General features: G+C 38.9%; 1 protein-coding gene across 2 annotated transcripts in view; it reads left to right on the plus strand.

Moving 5' to 3' along the window:
• NELL2 (neural EGFL like 2) overlaps nt 1-15701 on the plus strand; it is a 134344-nt gene that overhangs the window by 15591 nt on the left and 103052 nt on the right. For both annotated transcript variants that reach the window (XM_071423566.1, XM_071423565.1), the window contains exons 3-5: nt 3062-3212; nt 14423-14596; nt 14705-14801. In XM_071423566.1, coding sequence (XP_071279667.1) covers nt 3062-3212; nt 14423-14596; nt 14705-14801 — 422 coding nt within the window. The remainder of the gene's footprint in view (nt 1-3061; nt 3213-14422; nt 14597-14704; nt 14802-15701) is intronic.

Consider the following 15701-nt stretch of genomic DNA (forward strand, 5'->3'; position numbering starts at 1 on the left):
TTTTTTTTTTTCTGGTTTTGTTTTGTTTTGGTTTTTTGTTTGTTGTGAGGAGGCATGGCTGGATCAGTTAAGACTGGATCAGTTGCCTGTAATAGTTCCTCATAAGTTTTTATGAATGCAGTTGTCACCACAGGGAAGATGAGAGCATGACTGCAGAGGGTAAAACTGCTTCTTTCTCCACTACCTGTTTGGACTGGTGGAAGTCCTTTGGACTTGTGGAGCAAGTCCTGGTGAAAGTTACTTGCTGTCTTTGGTAAAGTGCAGTAATGATTATCTCATGAGCATGACTGAAATGACACTGTCTGCTCTTGACACCTCCAGGAGACGCCGGTGTGATGTGGGTGTTTGCTGCAGAGCTCTGATTGCAGATTGTCTCTGAGGGGGAAATGTATCCTAATAGTGGGGGCTTTTGGGAGCAGAGGCAGCTGCTAAGCTTGTCTTCTGAAGAGCTGAGTTCCTGCAGGTCTTATGGTCAGTGGTTTTCCTCACTGGGCTTTCAGGCTGCTTTGCAATGTTAACTCTTAAAGGATCTAGCCTGAGCAAGGAGTGAGACATGCTTTGAGTTTGGATTTTTTGTTTCTTTAATTGTCACTTTCATGTTTCTGTAAGTTAAAGATGGAGTGATGACACTATAGATTTGTGAATTGCTGTGGTCAAACCAAACACACGCAATATTCTAGGAAAATAAACCCAAAATATACATATTGTGGTTAGAGACAAATTTCTTGTTCAAACTAAAAATTGTCTCCTTATTTTTGCACTCTTAAGTTGAAAAAAATATGCCTCTGATTTTGTGTATTAGAAATGTTTGCAGTATGAGGTTTTTATGTAACTATTGAGAAACTGCAAATTATTGACTGAGATATACTAGTTTGATTCTTCCAAGCTATTATGGAAGAAGCCCAGTTCCAGTGAAGTATTTTTGTTGGGTCTTAAACTGATTACTAGGAGACAAATATCAAGAAGAAGCCTGAAGCAATATTTATTGAGCACAGCTGGTGATCTATCAAACACCTACTGCTAGTGTTCAAAGGCAGTTGGAAGGAGGGATTTGCACTCTTGTGTTAGTGTGAAAAGAATGGATCTGACAGATCAAGGACCTTTCAGTCATCTTGCTTTTAAGAAATCCACCTGGTACCTGCCCTGAGCAAAGAATGTTGTGCTTCATAAGAGTAGTAATAATTCAAAAGGCTGTGTAGCTTTTTTGAGCAGCAAGTATAATCTGACCTATTTGCAATACCAAAACTGAATGGCCATGTGTTTTGGCAATATAAGACTCCAGCACATAGTGTGATGGTAACCTTAGTTACCATTTAGGCTGCCAGCATGATCAATCAGGTCTTGCTGCTGTTGTCTGTATACGAGAAGGTTGTCTGAGGTCACAATGGATGATTATAGGGTACCCAGATAAGGTTTTATAGAATAAAGGATGGAAAATTCTCGTCTGCTGTAGTGATCAGGTAATGATTCAGGGTGACATGAAGATACCTCATAAATTATTCCTGCCTTGTGGGTGTTGTGGCAGCTCTGTGTTTCCCCTGCCTCTCACACAGCAATGAGGACTGAGGTGCTTCTGGAGAGATCCATGTGATGGTGAGGGTTTGTTTCTTTGCTAGAGCACAGGCCAGCTGTAGTGCAGTGTTTGCATCCCAATAGCTCTAGTTAGAATAAAAAGGCCTGTGGGATCGGGGATAGTTAGAAATCTATGGACTGGCCTTCTTTAAGGGTAAGGGTGTTAAGCATATATTTTTTCATCAGTTGCTTATGAGACTATCATAGGAATTTGGTAGAAATTAACTTCTTCCTTTTCTTTCTTTCTTTTGGGTTCCCCTTTGTGTAAAACAAATGAAATTTGACTGGGTGTGACACTGTTCAGGAGCTTGGTTAGGACTGCACAGTTGCACAGGTTGTTGCGTTTCCTGAACAGATATTTAAATATTCCTGATCCATAAACCACAATAAACTGTTTCTGTTAATGGAGACCAGCATCTTCATAGGTCCAGCTTAAAGAGTAAAACTGTTTTAAGAATAGTGTAAGCTGGAAGTGGTGTACTTGAGAGCTCAGCTCCAGTGCTGCTGAAAGAAAATCACCAGTTCTGTTGCTGTCCACTCTTGACAGCTGTTCCTGAGTTAGTGTCCCAAGTAGACCAGAATGGTCAAATTGCTGTGACAAGAAGCTTGTGGACTTATTTAGCTCTTAAACAGTTGATTACACATGCTAATAAATTGATTTTGTGCATTAAAAAGGTATATTAATTTTTTTTTCTGGTATGATGTATTCTGGAGATTGGGAATTATTTTTCTAGCATTTGACATCTTATTTGTAAATTATCTCTCTAGAGGTTTTAAGCTTGGGCCTTTTTTATTTTCTATGCATGTTATGTGCAAATTCAGCAGAAATATTGCATCAGTCTAGGCTTTGTGTGGGTTTTTAAAAGTTTTTGTTAGAGTAGTGGCATATGTATACAATAAATGTTCATGACATCCTGTGCAAGAAGCAGCAGGAAAATACTACCCAAATGGAGTATAGAGCAATTAATTAGTGATAAAATATTTTGAAATTTGGTGAATTTTTAAACTATTAGTTAAAGCTGAGTAAATTGTTTGTTGTTTTTTAAATTAGTTTATTTATTTATGTATTTATGCTATTAGGCATAACATCTTTTAGAAGTTGTTAAAAAGTTGATCAGGTCACATGTCAGGGTTTAGGCTCATGCCTGGTGTTGTCACTGTGCTTCACTGCTAGTGAGCTCAAGCTTTGGATGGGATATTAAAGGTACCATCTGGCCACCCCTGAAGAAAGTAAGGGTTATGACCCTGGATCAAAACAAAATACCACCCCTCCCCAGAACAGAACAGTTGTCCTAGAAAATGTGGTCTCTTTCATTTAAATGGCTTCCACTGTATGCAAAACGAATGTTTTAAATACTTTGATCCCTGCTTTTGCCTGTTCAGTTGTGCTTCTCAGAAATAGCCTGTTATTTTGTAAGCTATTTGAATGAGAATGTAAAGTAAAGTAAGATTTTATACTGAGTGTTTTTTCCTCTCATGTTTATTTTAGGTACTTCAAGAAATGTGAAGGCATCTCCAGAAACAGCTGAAATCTTTTTTCAGAAGTTAAGAAATAAATGTGAATTCACAATCCTGGTGACCTTAAAACAAGCCCATTTGAATTCAGGGGTTATTCTCTCTATTCACCATTTAGATCACAGGTAAGTACTGATACCTGTCTGCTGGCTAATGCAACTATATGAATTCATGCATAAAAAATTGAACATAAATTAGAACAAAATTTTTGTGTAGCAGATAACTTGTAACTATTTATAGTGCTTGGATAGGTACATTGTGCAGATTTGTCAAAAGTCACAGGGGAAGGTCGGGAGGGGTTTTTCTTGACATGTCTCTTACCACCAAGGGCATGGAAAGCTAGTTCTCCATTGTTGTTCATAACCACAAAGAGCTGATTCTCAGCTGGTGTAAAACTGTCACTATGTATGTCACTATACCTACACTGACTGACAAAGCCTGGCCCTGTAAGTCCACCTCTTCATTGTTTTTGACAATGCAAGCAGTCCTTAAAAAAGAAAAAAAAACCCTCCAGTTATGGGTTTCCATCTTCCCATGAATGGTAAAGCACTTTACTCAAAATGTTGTCAACCTTAAAAAACTAAAGTGAATGACACATAGGATTTAAGGATTATCCTTTCAATAGAATCAAGACTGCTAGAGAAATAAGATACTTTATATATATATGCTTGAGTAATAGCTATTAAAGATAACTGCCCTATCATTCTCTGACAGAATAAAAAGGAGTTTTCAAATGTGCACTTTCTAAACAGTCATTAGCACAAGAAACAGGTGAGCTCTGCTTTAGGTTCCTAGTTATTTTTATTTTCTTGTGTACCATCCCATAATTCTTTCTTGACAGTGTCACTACAAAATAACAACAACAAAAAAGACATGTTCAAGCACAGGAAAATGTCTGTTTCTTTTACATAAGGGTACAAGTTTTCATTAGGAGGCATGGTGACAATTATTTTGTGCTGGAAGATGCTCCAGTCAATTTCTGCAGAAGAGGCCTCATCTTCTGCAATTTAGCTGTTTGTAAAAAAACAAACAAAAAGACCAACCAAAACACAAACCACAAAACAAACAAGAAGAAGGACAACACTCCCAAGGATCATTATGCCAAGTATATAACAGGATTTTCATACTTGTAAACGAGTAGTTAAATGTCTCATGGATGGCATTAGATGTGCCCTTAGGCTTTTAATAAACACATTCAGGTCTCTTCTGTGCTAGGGTTGTATGGAGAGTTGTGTGTGTGCCAGAGTAGTGTTTGTTCAGTTTCACTGTGCTGAAATGAGGGCTGACCTAGGTGTGGGTAGTACTGCAACCAGACAAGCACCTTGTGTAGTTTCTTTTATGGTTTTAATGTTCTTTTATGATGAATGACAATAAAGACAAGAGAAAGTAGATGTTAAAAGGAAGCATTTGGATGGCTTATATTCAACAGCTGCTTCTTCAGTGCTGGATCTCCACCTCTGACCTTGCCCACCTCTGACCAGGGACTTGGCTATAACAGCTCTTTTAGTTCTTAACTTTTTGTGAAGTCTCTGTCACAGCAGTTATTGTAGTTAGTGGGAAAAGTAGTAATGCCAGACCTGACTGGCACTAGCTTTGCACTAGCCTCAGCCTTTTATCACACTGATGTGAAAAAAAGTTGCACTAGCATTGAACTGCTGCCTTGCAGTTCAGTTTACAGAGGTCAGTACTAGCTCTGGCATTTCCTAAATTGTAGGGGTTTTTTAAATGTGTAATTTTGTTTATAAACTTAAAATCGTTTATGTGATTCAGAGTTGACTGAGTTGAGTGATTCAGTCTGTGTTGTCTAGTTTTATGAAGTTTTTATTTTTGTTCCTTTTTGCTGGCTCCCTTTTGAGAATCATCAAAAATGAATACTTCCACTGAGACATGGTCATGCAGCTATTTAAGGCTTTGTGACTTAAGAAGTTAACAGGGCTGGTCTCACAGTTTCCCTTCTAATGTCATGTGTTGAATGCTGTCCTTGGGCTTTCAGAGAGATACAGAAGTTCTCTGTGTAAGTCTCAGGCTTGGGCATTTGCTGAGGCTGGGCTGTTGCTATCATCACAAAAAGATGCTCCTGAAATGTTCTACTGAAAATATAGTAACCTTTTCATACTCACTTAAATGCTTTGTTCTTTTCCTAATTGAGTATCAAAGCTGACTTCCCCTCTTACAATGATAATGCATTTCTATCGTATTTAATGTATTAAAATATTTTAAAATTAGTCTTAAAGTGAAAGAATCTGAAACAATACCTGTAACTGTCCTTTCCTAACTTGCCCATACATTTCCACAGACATTGCATTTTCCCCACTGATTAGAGCAGCCAAGGAGTTCAGGCAGTGGTAGTTTTGGGCACAGTGTGGAGGTGATAATTTCAGAAAAAATTCTTGCGGTGTCAGGGAATTCAAATTACACATCAGTAATAGTTCAGATGAATTTCAAGCAGCTGAACACATCTTTTATATATGGCAGATTTATATGACATATGCCTGAAAGATAGAAGTTATAAATGTCTTCTTGGCTTCAGGGCTTTACCTTGACCAGAGAGAGTGCCCTGCCTAAAATGTGTTGTACTTCATGGTAGCAAGGTAAATATTTTCAATTGTGGTAATGAAGGGATACCTAAAATCTGAGTAGAATCACTGTTAAACACTGATTGCTCTGTATTTCATCTTTCAGTTAAGGCTGTATTATCCTCCTCAGTTCTGAATTTGTCTCACCTTCTTCTTGATGGAAGAGCCAGCAGAGAGATGATTTTACTCTGTGGTGGGGTTGTAATATATGTTTGGTCTTGCTATTCCGTCATATATTTTCATTTAATCATCAACAGTGGAGCTGATGATAATAAAGCTTTTTCCTCCTTTTGTGGTTAGATGGCTTTATGTAACTAATCTTGCATTCATATCTCTTGAGATACTTCATATTAAACCCTTAAAGGATGAAGCTGCTGGGTTGTAGTTTAAAGATTCTTTCCTTTGGTTACTGCTTTTTATATCCTGCAACAGAGATCTGAAATCAATAGTATGTTATGGACAGGCATTTCCTACACTTAATTTGTATCTCTACTAATTTATTCAATTTCTGCCTTCCTTAGCATTTGTTTTCACAGCAGTTGGTGTCTTGTGATTATCTGCAGTCAAATGGGCTGTACTGTACAACCATTTCAAACCTCTTTCAGTATGTAGGAGGAACTTATCTGTGACATTTTCTCTCATACTGATTTATGCTACAAGGAGATAAGTTGCCAGAGGTGAATTCCCGATGCATGAATTTTGTTCTCTCATTTGACCATTGTATTAAAATAGAGGTGGAACTGTACGTTCCCTGCTTTTGATGTATGAGTGTCAGTATTTCTGGACTGCAGTGTGAAGTGTCCTCTCTGACACCACAAAATCTGCTGCAAAACTCTTACACTGAGAAAAGCTTTCAGTATTTACCGCTTAAGCCAATATTCACCACTTAAGCCAATAACTGCAGAGCAGATGTTAGGTAATATGGGATTAATTTTCAAATGTTAAAGCTGTATATGGCTGTTCCCTGTGCCAAAAGAGGCAGTAGCTTATTTCTGCTTTTAGAACACTCCATGATGTTCTTTGTTGGAAGAGAGAAGGTAGTGTTCTGTATTTTGTTTATTTGGTATTAAATCTTAGTTTCTGTTTCTTGCTGGTCTGATAATAATTATGAACACACTGGAATTTATTTGTAACAGCTTTTGAATTCCTGTAGTGATTTTAAACTTCTCTGGTGTCAGTCTTCTATTCTTTTGATGCAGTTTGCATGTTTCATCAAAGGTGTCAAAAAAAGGTATTTTCATTCATTCATTCATTCATTCATTCATTCATTCACTGCTTTTCCAGTGCGTGAGAAGATTCTGTGGGACAAAGGATTCTCTCTATAGACACTGACAGCTTGACCAGGCTCTTTATCCCAAAAGAAAAAAGTTCCTTGTTTGCGTTGGTTTGGGAGATTTAACTTCTATCCCTGAGCATGGTGTTAGATGGAAATATTTGTAAAGCAGCTATTTTGTGTTACACTCTGTTTAATGCCTTCGTGGTGTTAGGAATGACGTGTTTCTTGGAGTGTTGGCTACAAAGATTGTCATAAAATTGGTTAATGCCATGTCACTCTTGCTTGGATTTGGGTTTTTTTGCTTCAGTTTAGCTTATACTCTTGACCAAAGAAAAAGAAAAATAATTGGGATTAGGATGTAAGTTTCTGTAGTTCATGCACCTAACTGTTCCATAACTATTTGTTAAATCAAGTGAGGCCAGCCTGTCCAGTGTAAATCATTGCAGTGCCAGCTAATCCAGGGTGAATAGCCTGAGAACATCTTACAGAATGCTTATATGCATGTGGAACCTTTTGAATTGAGATTAGTGACAGGCCTTCTTGAATAAGAGACAGAAGATTTGTTTCTTCCTGTGATGTTGAAAACTGGCACTGAAATAGCTGAAATGTGAGTTTTGACAGATTTTGTTTTTCTTCCTATGTTGTTTATAAGGCTTTCTATGAGCAAACAAATAATGGAGAAATCTGTATTCTTTTGGGGTCGGAAGTAGAAACAGTTATGTTGAAACTGCCTTTTTCTTTTACTAATACATCTACTAGAAAGTTCTTTATTGTATTTACAGTCCTCTTGCTCTCCTTGGAGAAAATCTGTCAAGAAAAGGGAATGAGAGTCATGGTTTATGCCATTTGTTTTTACAGTGATTGAGTTGAGAAAGTTCTTCCCTTGTTGATTTTTAGTAGAAGAGGAAGCTTCAGGCAGGCAAGAGTCCTATTCCTGGGAATGTGAATATATATTAGTGAGAACAAAATGGAATATATATTATATATTGATAAATGAAACTAGTGAGAGAAATGAGAGGAATGAGAGCAATTGCTCAAAGACATGAAATAGTGTTTCAGAATTATTTCTTAAATTTGGGAATTTGATTTCATATGCATGGCCCAAATAGGAATGGCATGGGCAATGTGCTGTAATATTGGGGTTGAATTTTTCCAAGACCAAGCCCACACCTTTTGCAAGAACAGCTTTCCTTGAAGTGCTTTGAAAAGCTTGGTGAGACCTCAGTTCTTGCTTCTGGCTCCTTCTGAGCTCCCATAAGGGTTGCGGAAAGGCCAGCTGGGAGCCTTGCCTTGTCATCAGCAGTAGCATTGGATGGGCTGGAGGATCTTGCATTTGTGATGGCCATGGGCTCTTGGATCTTAGCACTAAACCCAGCAGAAACTATGAACACTGCAGTGGAGGTAAGGCAAGATTTTGCCTCCCTGATTTGGTTGACCTCAAAATTTGGGAGGTAAGCAAAGAGGTCTCTCAGGTGAGAGGCAGGGTCTTGACTTCAAAGGCTTCCAGACCACAGCAGTCCCAATGAAATCAGATGAGGGGCTGCAAGGAGTTGATAAGAGCAATATCTTACTGACACACATTTTTTTCCCTGCCTGCTTTATTAGTTTGAATCAGGCACAGACACTGAGTGGCACAGTTTTGGAAAGGATTTGAACAGCCTCACGTGTTTGTTTCCTAACTTCCACTTCCACATCAGGGTACTGCAATCTCACTTCTAGCTGCTACCTTGTGCTTCTTTCTGTGTGGAGAGAAGCTGTGCAGCAGTAGCTTGTGCAGGTGCATGTGTGTGGATTGATGCCTCTCTGCCCTGATGTTATCTCTTGCCTGGCTGTTCTCTCCCATGAACATCCCAACAGGGAGGGTGTTCCTCCATGCACGTCCTAGTGCTGGCTCCATCACCTGAGCACATCGTGCATGCACCTTCCTCCTCCACAGCTGTTCTCCATATCTGTCCAGTACAAGGAGCAGTGCTGTGCTGGAACAAAGCTGAAGTGCATGAGTGTTTTTGTGGTGGAAGAAAATAAACAAGAGAGATGTAAATGCCAGAATGATCAGTTGGTGTCTGACTGGGGTGCTTCAGAGGCATTTTCCTCACAAGGTTAATTTCTGCTCTGCCTGGTTTGGAGCAGGAACTTGTATTTTTTTTTTTTTTTCCACCTTAGACAAGTGCCCTGAGGATTGACATTCTCCTTTTTTTTTCTCTCCAGTTGATGCAGTGCTGATGCAGATTTGTTGGCAGTGCCTGCCAAGGGCTTGCTAGTAAACCAAACGGTGCCCAGGCTGGAGCACTGGCTTGCTGCTGTCCATTTTGCATAATTGTTAGCATCTTCCTTGGCATGCTTTTGTCTCCTGCAGTTAGTACCCTTGCAGATGATGTCAGGGCAGTCTGTGAAGCAGCATTGGCCCAGGCCTGTTTCCACCAGTCAGTGTGGAAAAGCCCACCAGTTTCAGGGAAAAAGTGTGAGAGATCATCAAGATGGATATGAGTTGAAGTGGAGCGCCAGTTTTATAATAGAAATTTGAGAGAATGGTTTTGCTGTTCTGCTGTTTATATAACTGTGTTGATATGGATCTTCTAATTTTTGAGCTCTCGTCACTTGGGATTTCTGCTTTCATATAGGTAATAATCATGGCATTAAAGATATTTGAGAAAGTCTTCCAGAGAATCTTATATTTGCTCTCTCTCTTTCTCCCATTTTAGCAAGGATGACATCCTAGGCCCCACAAGTTTTGCTGGGAGAATGTTTATTTCTGTCAAAAGATTTGGTTTTAATGAATGGATCAATGTTTTTGAACAAAAATGCCCTAAATCAGAAAATGACAGTCTGCCTTTAAAACTACATTCAGCAAAAGGAAGGGTCAGAAATGGAATTGGTGGCATTCCTGCCCATTGTGCACTTGCACTAAGGGCTACAACTTATCCAGAAAAGCAAAGAAAAATTTTTAACTAATAATTCCCTGATAAAAATGCTAGTCTTCTCTTGTCTAGGTAGAGCTCTAGATGGAAAAGGATAAAATCAGTAAGATCAAGCAGTAATGTGAGTGAGAGGTGGGAACTACATTCTTACAGGTAAAATGAAGCCACCAATTGACTTTTCATATAGCCATAGAATCATTTCGGTTGAAAAAATTATAATCTGTCTGGGGATATTTTGGTGCCATGTTGTTCTAGGGGATGCACTAAGCAATAAAAACTTGTACTTAGTGTTTCATAACACTTAGTGTTACTTCCAAATTAAGTGTTCTGAAAGATAGAAGAATAAAACTCACGCTCCTGACCACCCAGTCATGATACCACAGAAAATAGCAAATAATGCATTGCTGAATGTGGTAGTGCTGCATGAGTTGCTTTTATATCTTCATAATCTACTCCTAGCAGGATTGCTTGCTGCTATTGTGCAATGAGGCCTACTTTGTAGGATCTCCTTTTTCTTTTTTAATGTTTTATGTTAATAAACAACAAAAAAAGGCACAACTTTGATAGCAAAAATCTTCAGATAAAGATTTTTTTTTATAAGTAATGGAAATAAGGATTTTAAATTTTTTTTCTTAAGTACATATTGCTCTTTAATTTTATTTATTTGCCTTTTTTTCAATATAGGCCAAAGAGCCATGAAGGAATATTTTAGCATTATACCTATAAATGTGAGTAGGAAAAGTTAAGAAACCCCACCACCCTGTTATAAATTCATAAGCAGCAGACATGATATTTTGCCTTTAGCTTCTGAAGTACTTGTCTACATGGTGTAAATGCAAGTTGAAATTATTAGTTGTGTGGAGTAAGTGTGTGCATTTGTTGTGTGAGAAAGGATGCCAAATGAACAAGTGAGCCATCCAAGACCTGGCGTTGCCAACAGTGCCTGTTAGCTGGAATGGCCATAGCTCCCTCTTCTCAAAGACTGCTGCTGTGGGCACTGAGACCAGCTGGTGTTTCACCCCCTAAATCTCTAACTTTTTGCTGTACATCCTGACTTTTACTTCAGAGTCTCCCTTGTGCTCCTCTGTCACCTCCCAAAGAGCAGGTGGTGCCTAGGCTGGAGTGACCGCATGCCCTGTGGGGATGGTCATTAGAGCTCCACAGCTGAGCAGATCTGCCGAGTCCCAGCTCTTACCTAGAAGTTACAATAGATCAGTGCTGAGCAGCAGAGCAAACATCACTGTTTTCTGTCTCAGATTCCTCCAGGGCATTCAAAACAAATTTCTTCCTCTTACAAAGACAGTCAGTACATTAGGGATCACTGGCTGGCTGGTTTCCAGGCAGAGCAGCTGATCTGATGCTGTGGCCTTGGCTGTTGCCTTTGCAGTGATTGTGCACACACAGAGTGATCTACAGAGATGTAGCAACCTTTTTTTCCAGGTTGGCATTTTCTTCTCTGCATGTTGAACACAGCAAAACATAAGCACATATCATCTCCCTGTGAAGTTAAATCCAAGTTTAACACCAAGGTGGGTGTGGTTGTTTGGGGGGACTTAAAATCAGGTAGGCTGGTATTGATTAAACAACCACAGAGATTACAGATTTTAGAAAGAGAGGTGCAGGTTCTGCTATTGTGTTGGGTTTCTCATTGTGGTTTATTTTTCACTCCCAATAGTCATTTGCCTTCTGCAGCATAGAAGACCTTGGAGCTGTTGGGAGAAGCAACAGTGATGTTTAAAATGGGATATCTTTGGCTGCTGCTCTCACTGCAATGACTGGGCTGGGCTAGGCTGATGTGGACAAGGAGCTGGTGATTCAGCTGATGAGGTTCCCCTGAAGCTTTTCAGTAATGAGATTCTTGGCCAGGAGAAGACTGCAGTACAATGCAGTTACTCTTTCTTTTGGGAGCAAGTCCTTCAGGAGTTGAGAGCACCCTCCTTTTTCTCTCAAATGATGAGTAATCTGGACTGTACTGAAAAGTATAGAGTGGTTTTGTCACCAGACATGAATTTCTAAAATCCAGGTCTGTTTGTTAATCCTTATCATATTTTCTGAAAGATTCTTCCAAACCTTTGGAAACCATGTACCCAAGTGTTAGAGCCTCATGGATGGAACAAGAAGCCTCACTGTGGGCAGACTTTGCACTTTCACTCATATATGTTTGTCACTGCTGAGTCTTGTTCTATCTCCTGAAACTCATGAGGCTGAGACAGAACTGGGTAAGTCCAGGCAGTTAAACAAATGTAGAAAAGGGGAATAGCAAGCACAGCATTTTGTAAAAAAATTGAGTAGAAATGATTCACTTTCACGTCTGTATTTCAGCATCATGGCATTTGTTCAAGCTGAAAGCAGTATTGCTTTGGCTGTCATTTTACTTGCTTTTCTAATTGTGTTTTGCTGCTGCCTCTACAGATTATTAATAAACCATAAATGATTCTCCTAATAATTCTCCTAATGGCTGTTATTTTCTTTTTCATTTTGATGCATGTTTTCTCATTTCAAAGGTAGTTATATTTGTTAGTTTACCAAATGGAAGAACAGAAGATATTGTCTGTGAATATCAAAACAGTGTGTTAATCACCATTAAAACCACAAAAGTGTCCACAGTTTCTGTGCAGCTTTGTGTAGGAAAATTTTCTTGCTTATTACAGCATCATTGATTGTCAGCATCCTCTCTCAGCAGTTCTTAATTCATGAAATTTATACAGCAATGTCTTGTTTCTATTGGAAAATCCATGGTTCATCTGCAGAGATTTCATTATCTTACATGCATAAGGGCAACACAAATGTTTGTTTTATACCTTCTGTGGTGACTGTATGTCTAGTAGTGTAGTTTCTTCCCTGCCTGCATCTTTGTGTGCTGCCATCAGTTCTGCTATTGACTTGGAATGAAGGAGAGCTCTTAGTGCTACCAGCAGGTAATGAATGCTTCAACATATCCATGCCTTTTGTTTTCCATTTATTTTCTTCAGCTGGGTGGAGACACTTAGAAGTTGCTGGAGGAGTCAAGTTCTCTAATGTTCCCCTTCTCTTTCGGGTTGAGAGTAACCTTATTTTTATCCTTGAAGCTTGAGTTATGAAGGAGGTTATTAAGTTGACTGATGTCCTGCCACTGTTGTGCAATTTTTCCAGCCAGGCCTTCAATTAGTTTCCACTTCTTGCCAATGCAAAAATTATTTTTGGGTGATGAGGAGGTAAATTGATTATAAAATTTATATCTGACTCTAGTTAACTGCTTTCTTAATACTGGGGAGGAAGAAGAAATTGTCCTTTGCTGGTTTTGCAAAAAACTAGTTGTTTTTGTGCTGTTGCTAGATATGTTCCACTGTGGAACACCCTGAAGGAAGCAAGAATGTGCAGTAAGCCCAGCCTTCTCCTAGGGATGATGATTGTACAGGATAGTTTTGATTTGGTCTCATTTTTACTCTTCAAAACCACAATCATTGTCTTTTTCTATTCCTTAATATAGATAGTCTGTTAAAGTAAATGGCACCACCCATGACGTGCACTCAGCTTACAAGCCACTGCCATGTCTGATTGCAGATGTAGCCACAAAAATAGACAAAAAGGAATTGTCCATTCTCCCAGTTGTTGTGTATCTTACCCCATCCGTTATTCTCCTTGCTCTTTAACTTTAGGTTGCAAATGATTGTTAGAGAATCTCTATTTCCGTTTCTCTTTCCTGTGTAAAAATAATTTTCTTGGGGAATTTTAAAATGAGAAACTTAGTACTTTAAAAAGACAAACAGTTAGTCAGGCTTTTTCCCAGAAGATGTCTGACATGTGAGACAGCCTTTCTAAGAACTGAGTTTGGTTGTGGAGTGCTTTTTAAATTGAACAGCTGGAATTTCACCATCAAAGCTTGTATTTGCAATCTGCTAGATGCACGTAGCACAGCTGCTCTGCTGGCTTTTTGCTGAATATATATCCATATTTACATATATATGTGTATACATATATAGATGTGTATATATATGTGTGTACACCCACCCTGCAAATACACATACCAATTTAACAAAGCAAATAAATACACATATATAAATTGTTCTGAGGAGTTATCATTTCTTGATTTTATATATTTTTGGAGAAATTTTATTACAGAAAATGAAAGAAGATGTAACAGTTCATATAAAAGCCAACAAAGCAGTGTTCGGTCTCAGTCTTTACTTCCCTTGGTAATTACTAATGATGTGGCTACTGCAGAACTTGGGATTGTCTTTTGTGCATTCAGACCTTCAGAGTATTCCTATTGTGCTTTCATTGTATCAGGCAATTATTTATAATAGTGTAATTCAGATCATGTTATGGAAAATGGTTTTGTTAGAGGAAAACATATTTGGCTTGGAATCTTGTGTAGTTACATGAAAGTTTGAACCTGCTATTATTGGTAGCTGAGACGTGAGATGCAGTGGAAATCTGAAAAGGGTCTACTTTTGCCTTTGTATCTGCATGTTTTTCTTCCTTTTTTTAAATAGTTCTTGCATGATGATGAGAAGATGTCTTATGTAAAATGTTGCTGTGCTGAAAAGAATGGTTCATGACATGATGATGCATTTATGGTACAGGTACCTGGAGCTGGAAAGCAGCGGTCATCGAAATGAAATCAGGTTGCATTATCGTTCAGGCAGTCATCGCTCCCACACAGAAGTGTTCCCATACATTTTGGCAGATGATAAATGGCACAGACTTTCCTTAGCAATCAGTGCCTCTCACTTGATCTTACATGTGGACTGCAATAAGTAAGTAAAGAGTGCTGTTTTATAAGAAGTTGTCACATTTGGAATATTTGAGCTCTTAGTAAATTAAATGATAACAACCTGGGATTGTATTTTCCTGTTCCTTTTCAGAATTTATGAAAGAGTTGTGGAGAAGCCTTTCATGGACTTACCTTTGGGTACAACCTTTTGGCTGGGACAGAGGAATACTGCACATGGTTATTTTAAGGTATGCATTCCCTGAAAGATAAAGTGAAATAAATTATTAAAGGGATTGAATCATCTTTCATATGATGAGAGGCTGAGAGATTTGGAATTGTTCAGCCTGGAGAAGAGAAGGCTCAGGAGGATCTCATCAGTGTGGATAAATGTGAGGGAAATGAAGATAAGGAATCCAGACTTATCTCACTAGGGCCCACTGACAGGCCAAGAAGCAATGGGCAAAACCTGAAACACCTCCACATCAGAAAACAATTCTACTGTGAGACTTGTCAAAGAAGGACGACTATGGAGATAGTCAGAAGCTGTTTGGACACAGTCCTAGGCAATCTGCTGTAGCTGGTCCTGCTTGAGCAGGGAAGTTGGAGCAGATGACCTCAGGAGGTCATCTGTTTGTGCTCAGTCAGTTTGTGCTTCTGTAATCATAACACAGCTCTTGGATTGCTTTGAAATTGCTCTTTGGCCTTTGCTATTGGAGAGCAGCGTACTGGCTACTAATTATATCTTAACTAAGCATGTAAAATCTGCCAGCAAGCATGGGATCTATTCTTCTGGGTGAAATCATCCCTTTCCAGACACCATAGTTGAATTTCATGGTGAAATCTCCCTGAGTTCTTAACAACATGCAGCTCTGCACCTGTGTAACAGACATGTAGTTTCTCAGCATTTTGCAAGCTTTGTGGAAGGATCCCCATCAGAATTTGTTGTGGTCTAACCCCAGCTGGCACTACCTAGCCACTTGCTCACTTCCCTCCCTGGTGGGATGGGGAAGGGAATTGGAAGGGTAAAAGCTAAAAAATTCGTGGTTTGAGACAGAGTTTAATAGGTAAAGCAAAGCAAAACAAGGAATTCATTCACCACTTTCCATAGGCAAGCAGGTGTTCAGCCATCCCCAGGAAAGCAGGGCTCT

Source organism: Agelaius tricolor, unplaced genomic scaffold (genome assembly GCF_023055355.1).
Source record: "Agelaius tricolor isolate 1412-34295 unplaced genomic scaffold, bAgeTri1.0.p SCAF_3, whole genome shotgun sequence".
NCBI lineage: Eukaryota > Metazoa > Chordata > Aves > Passeriformes > Icteridae > Agelaius > Agelaius tricolor.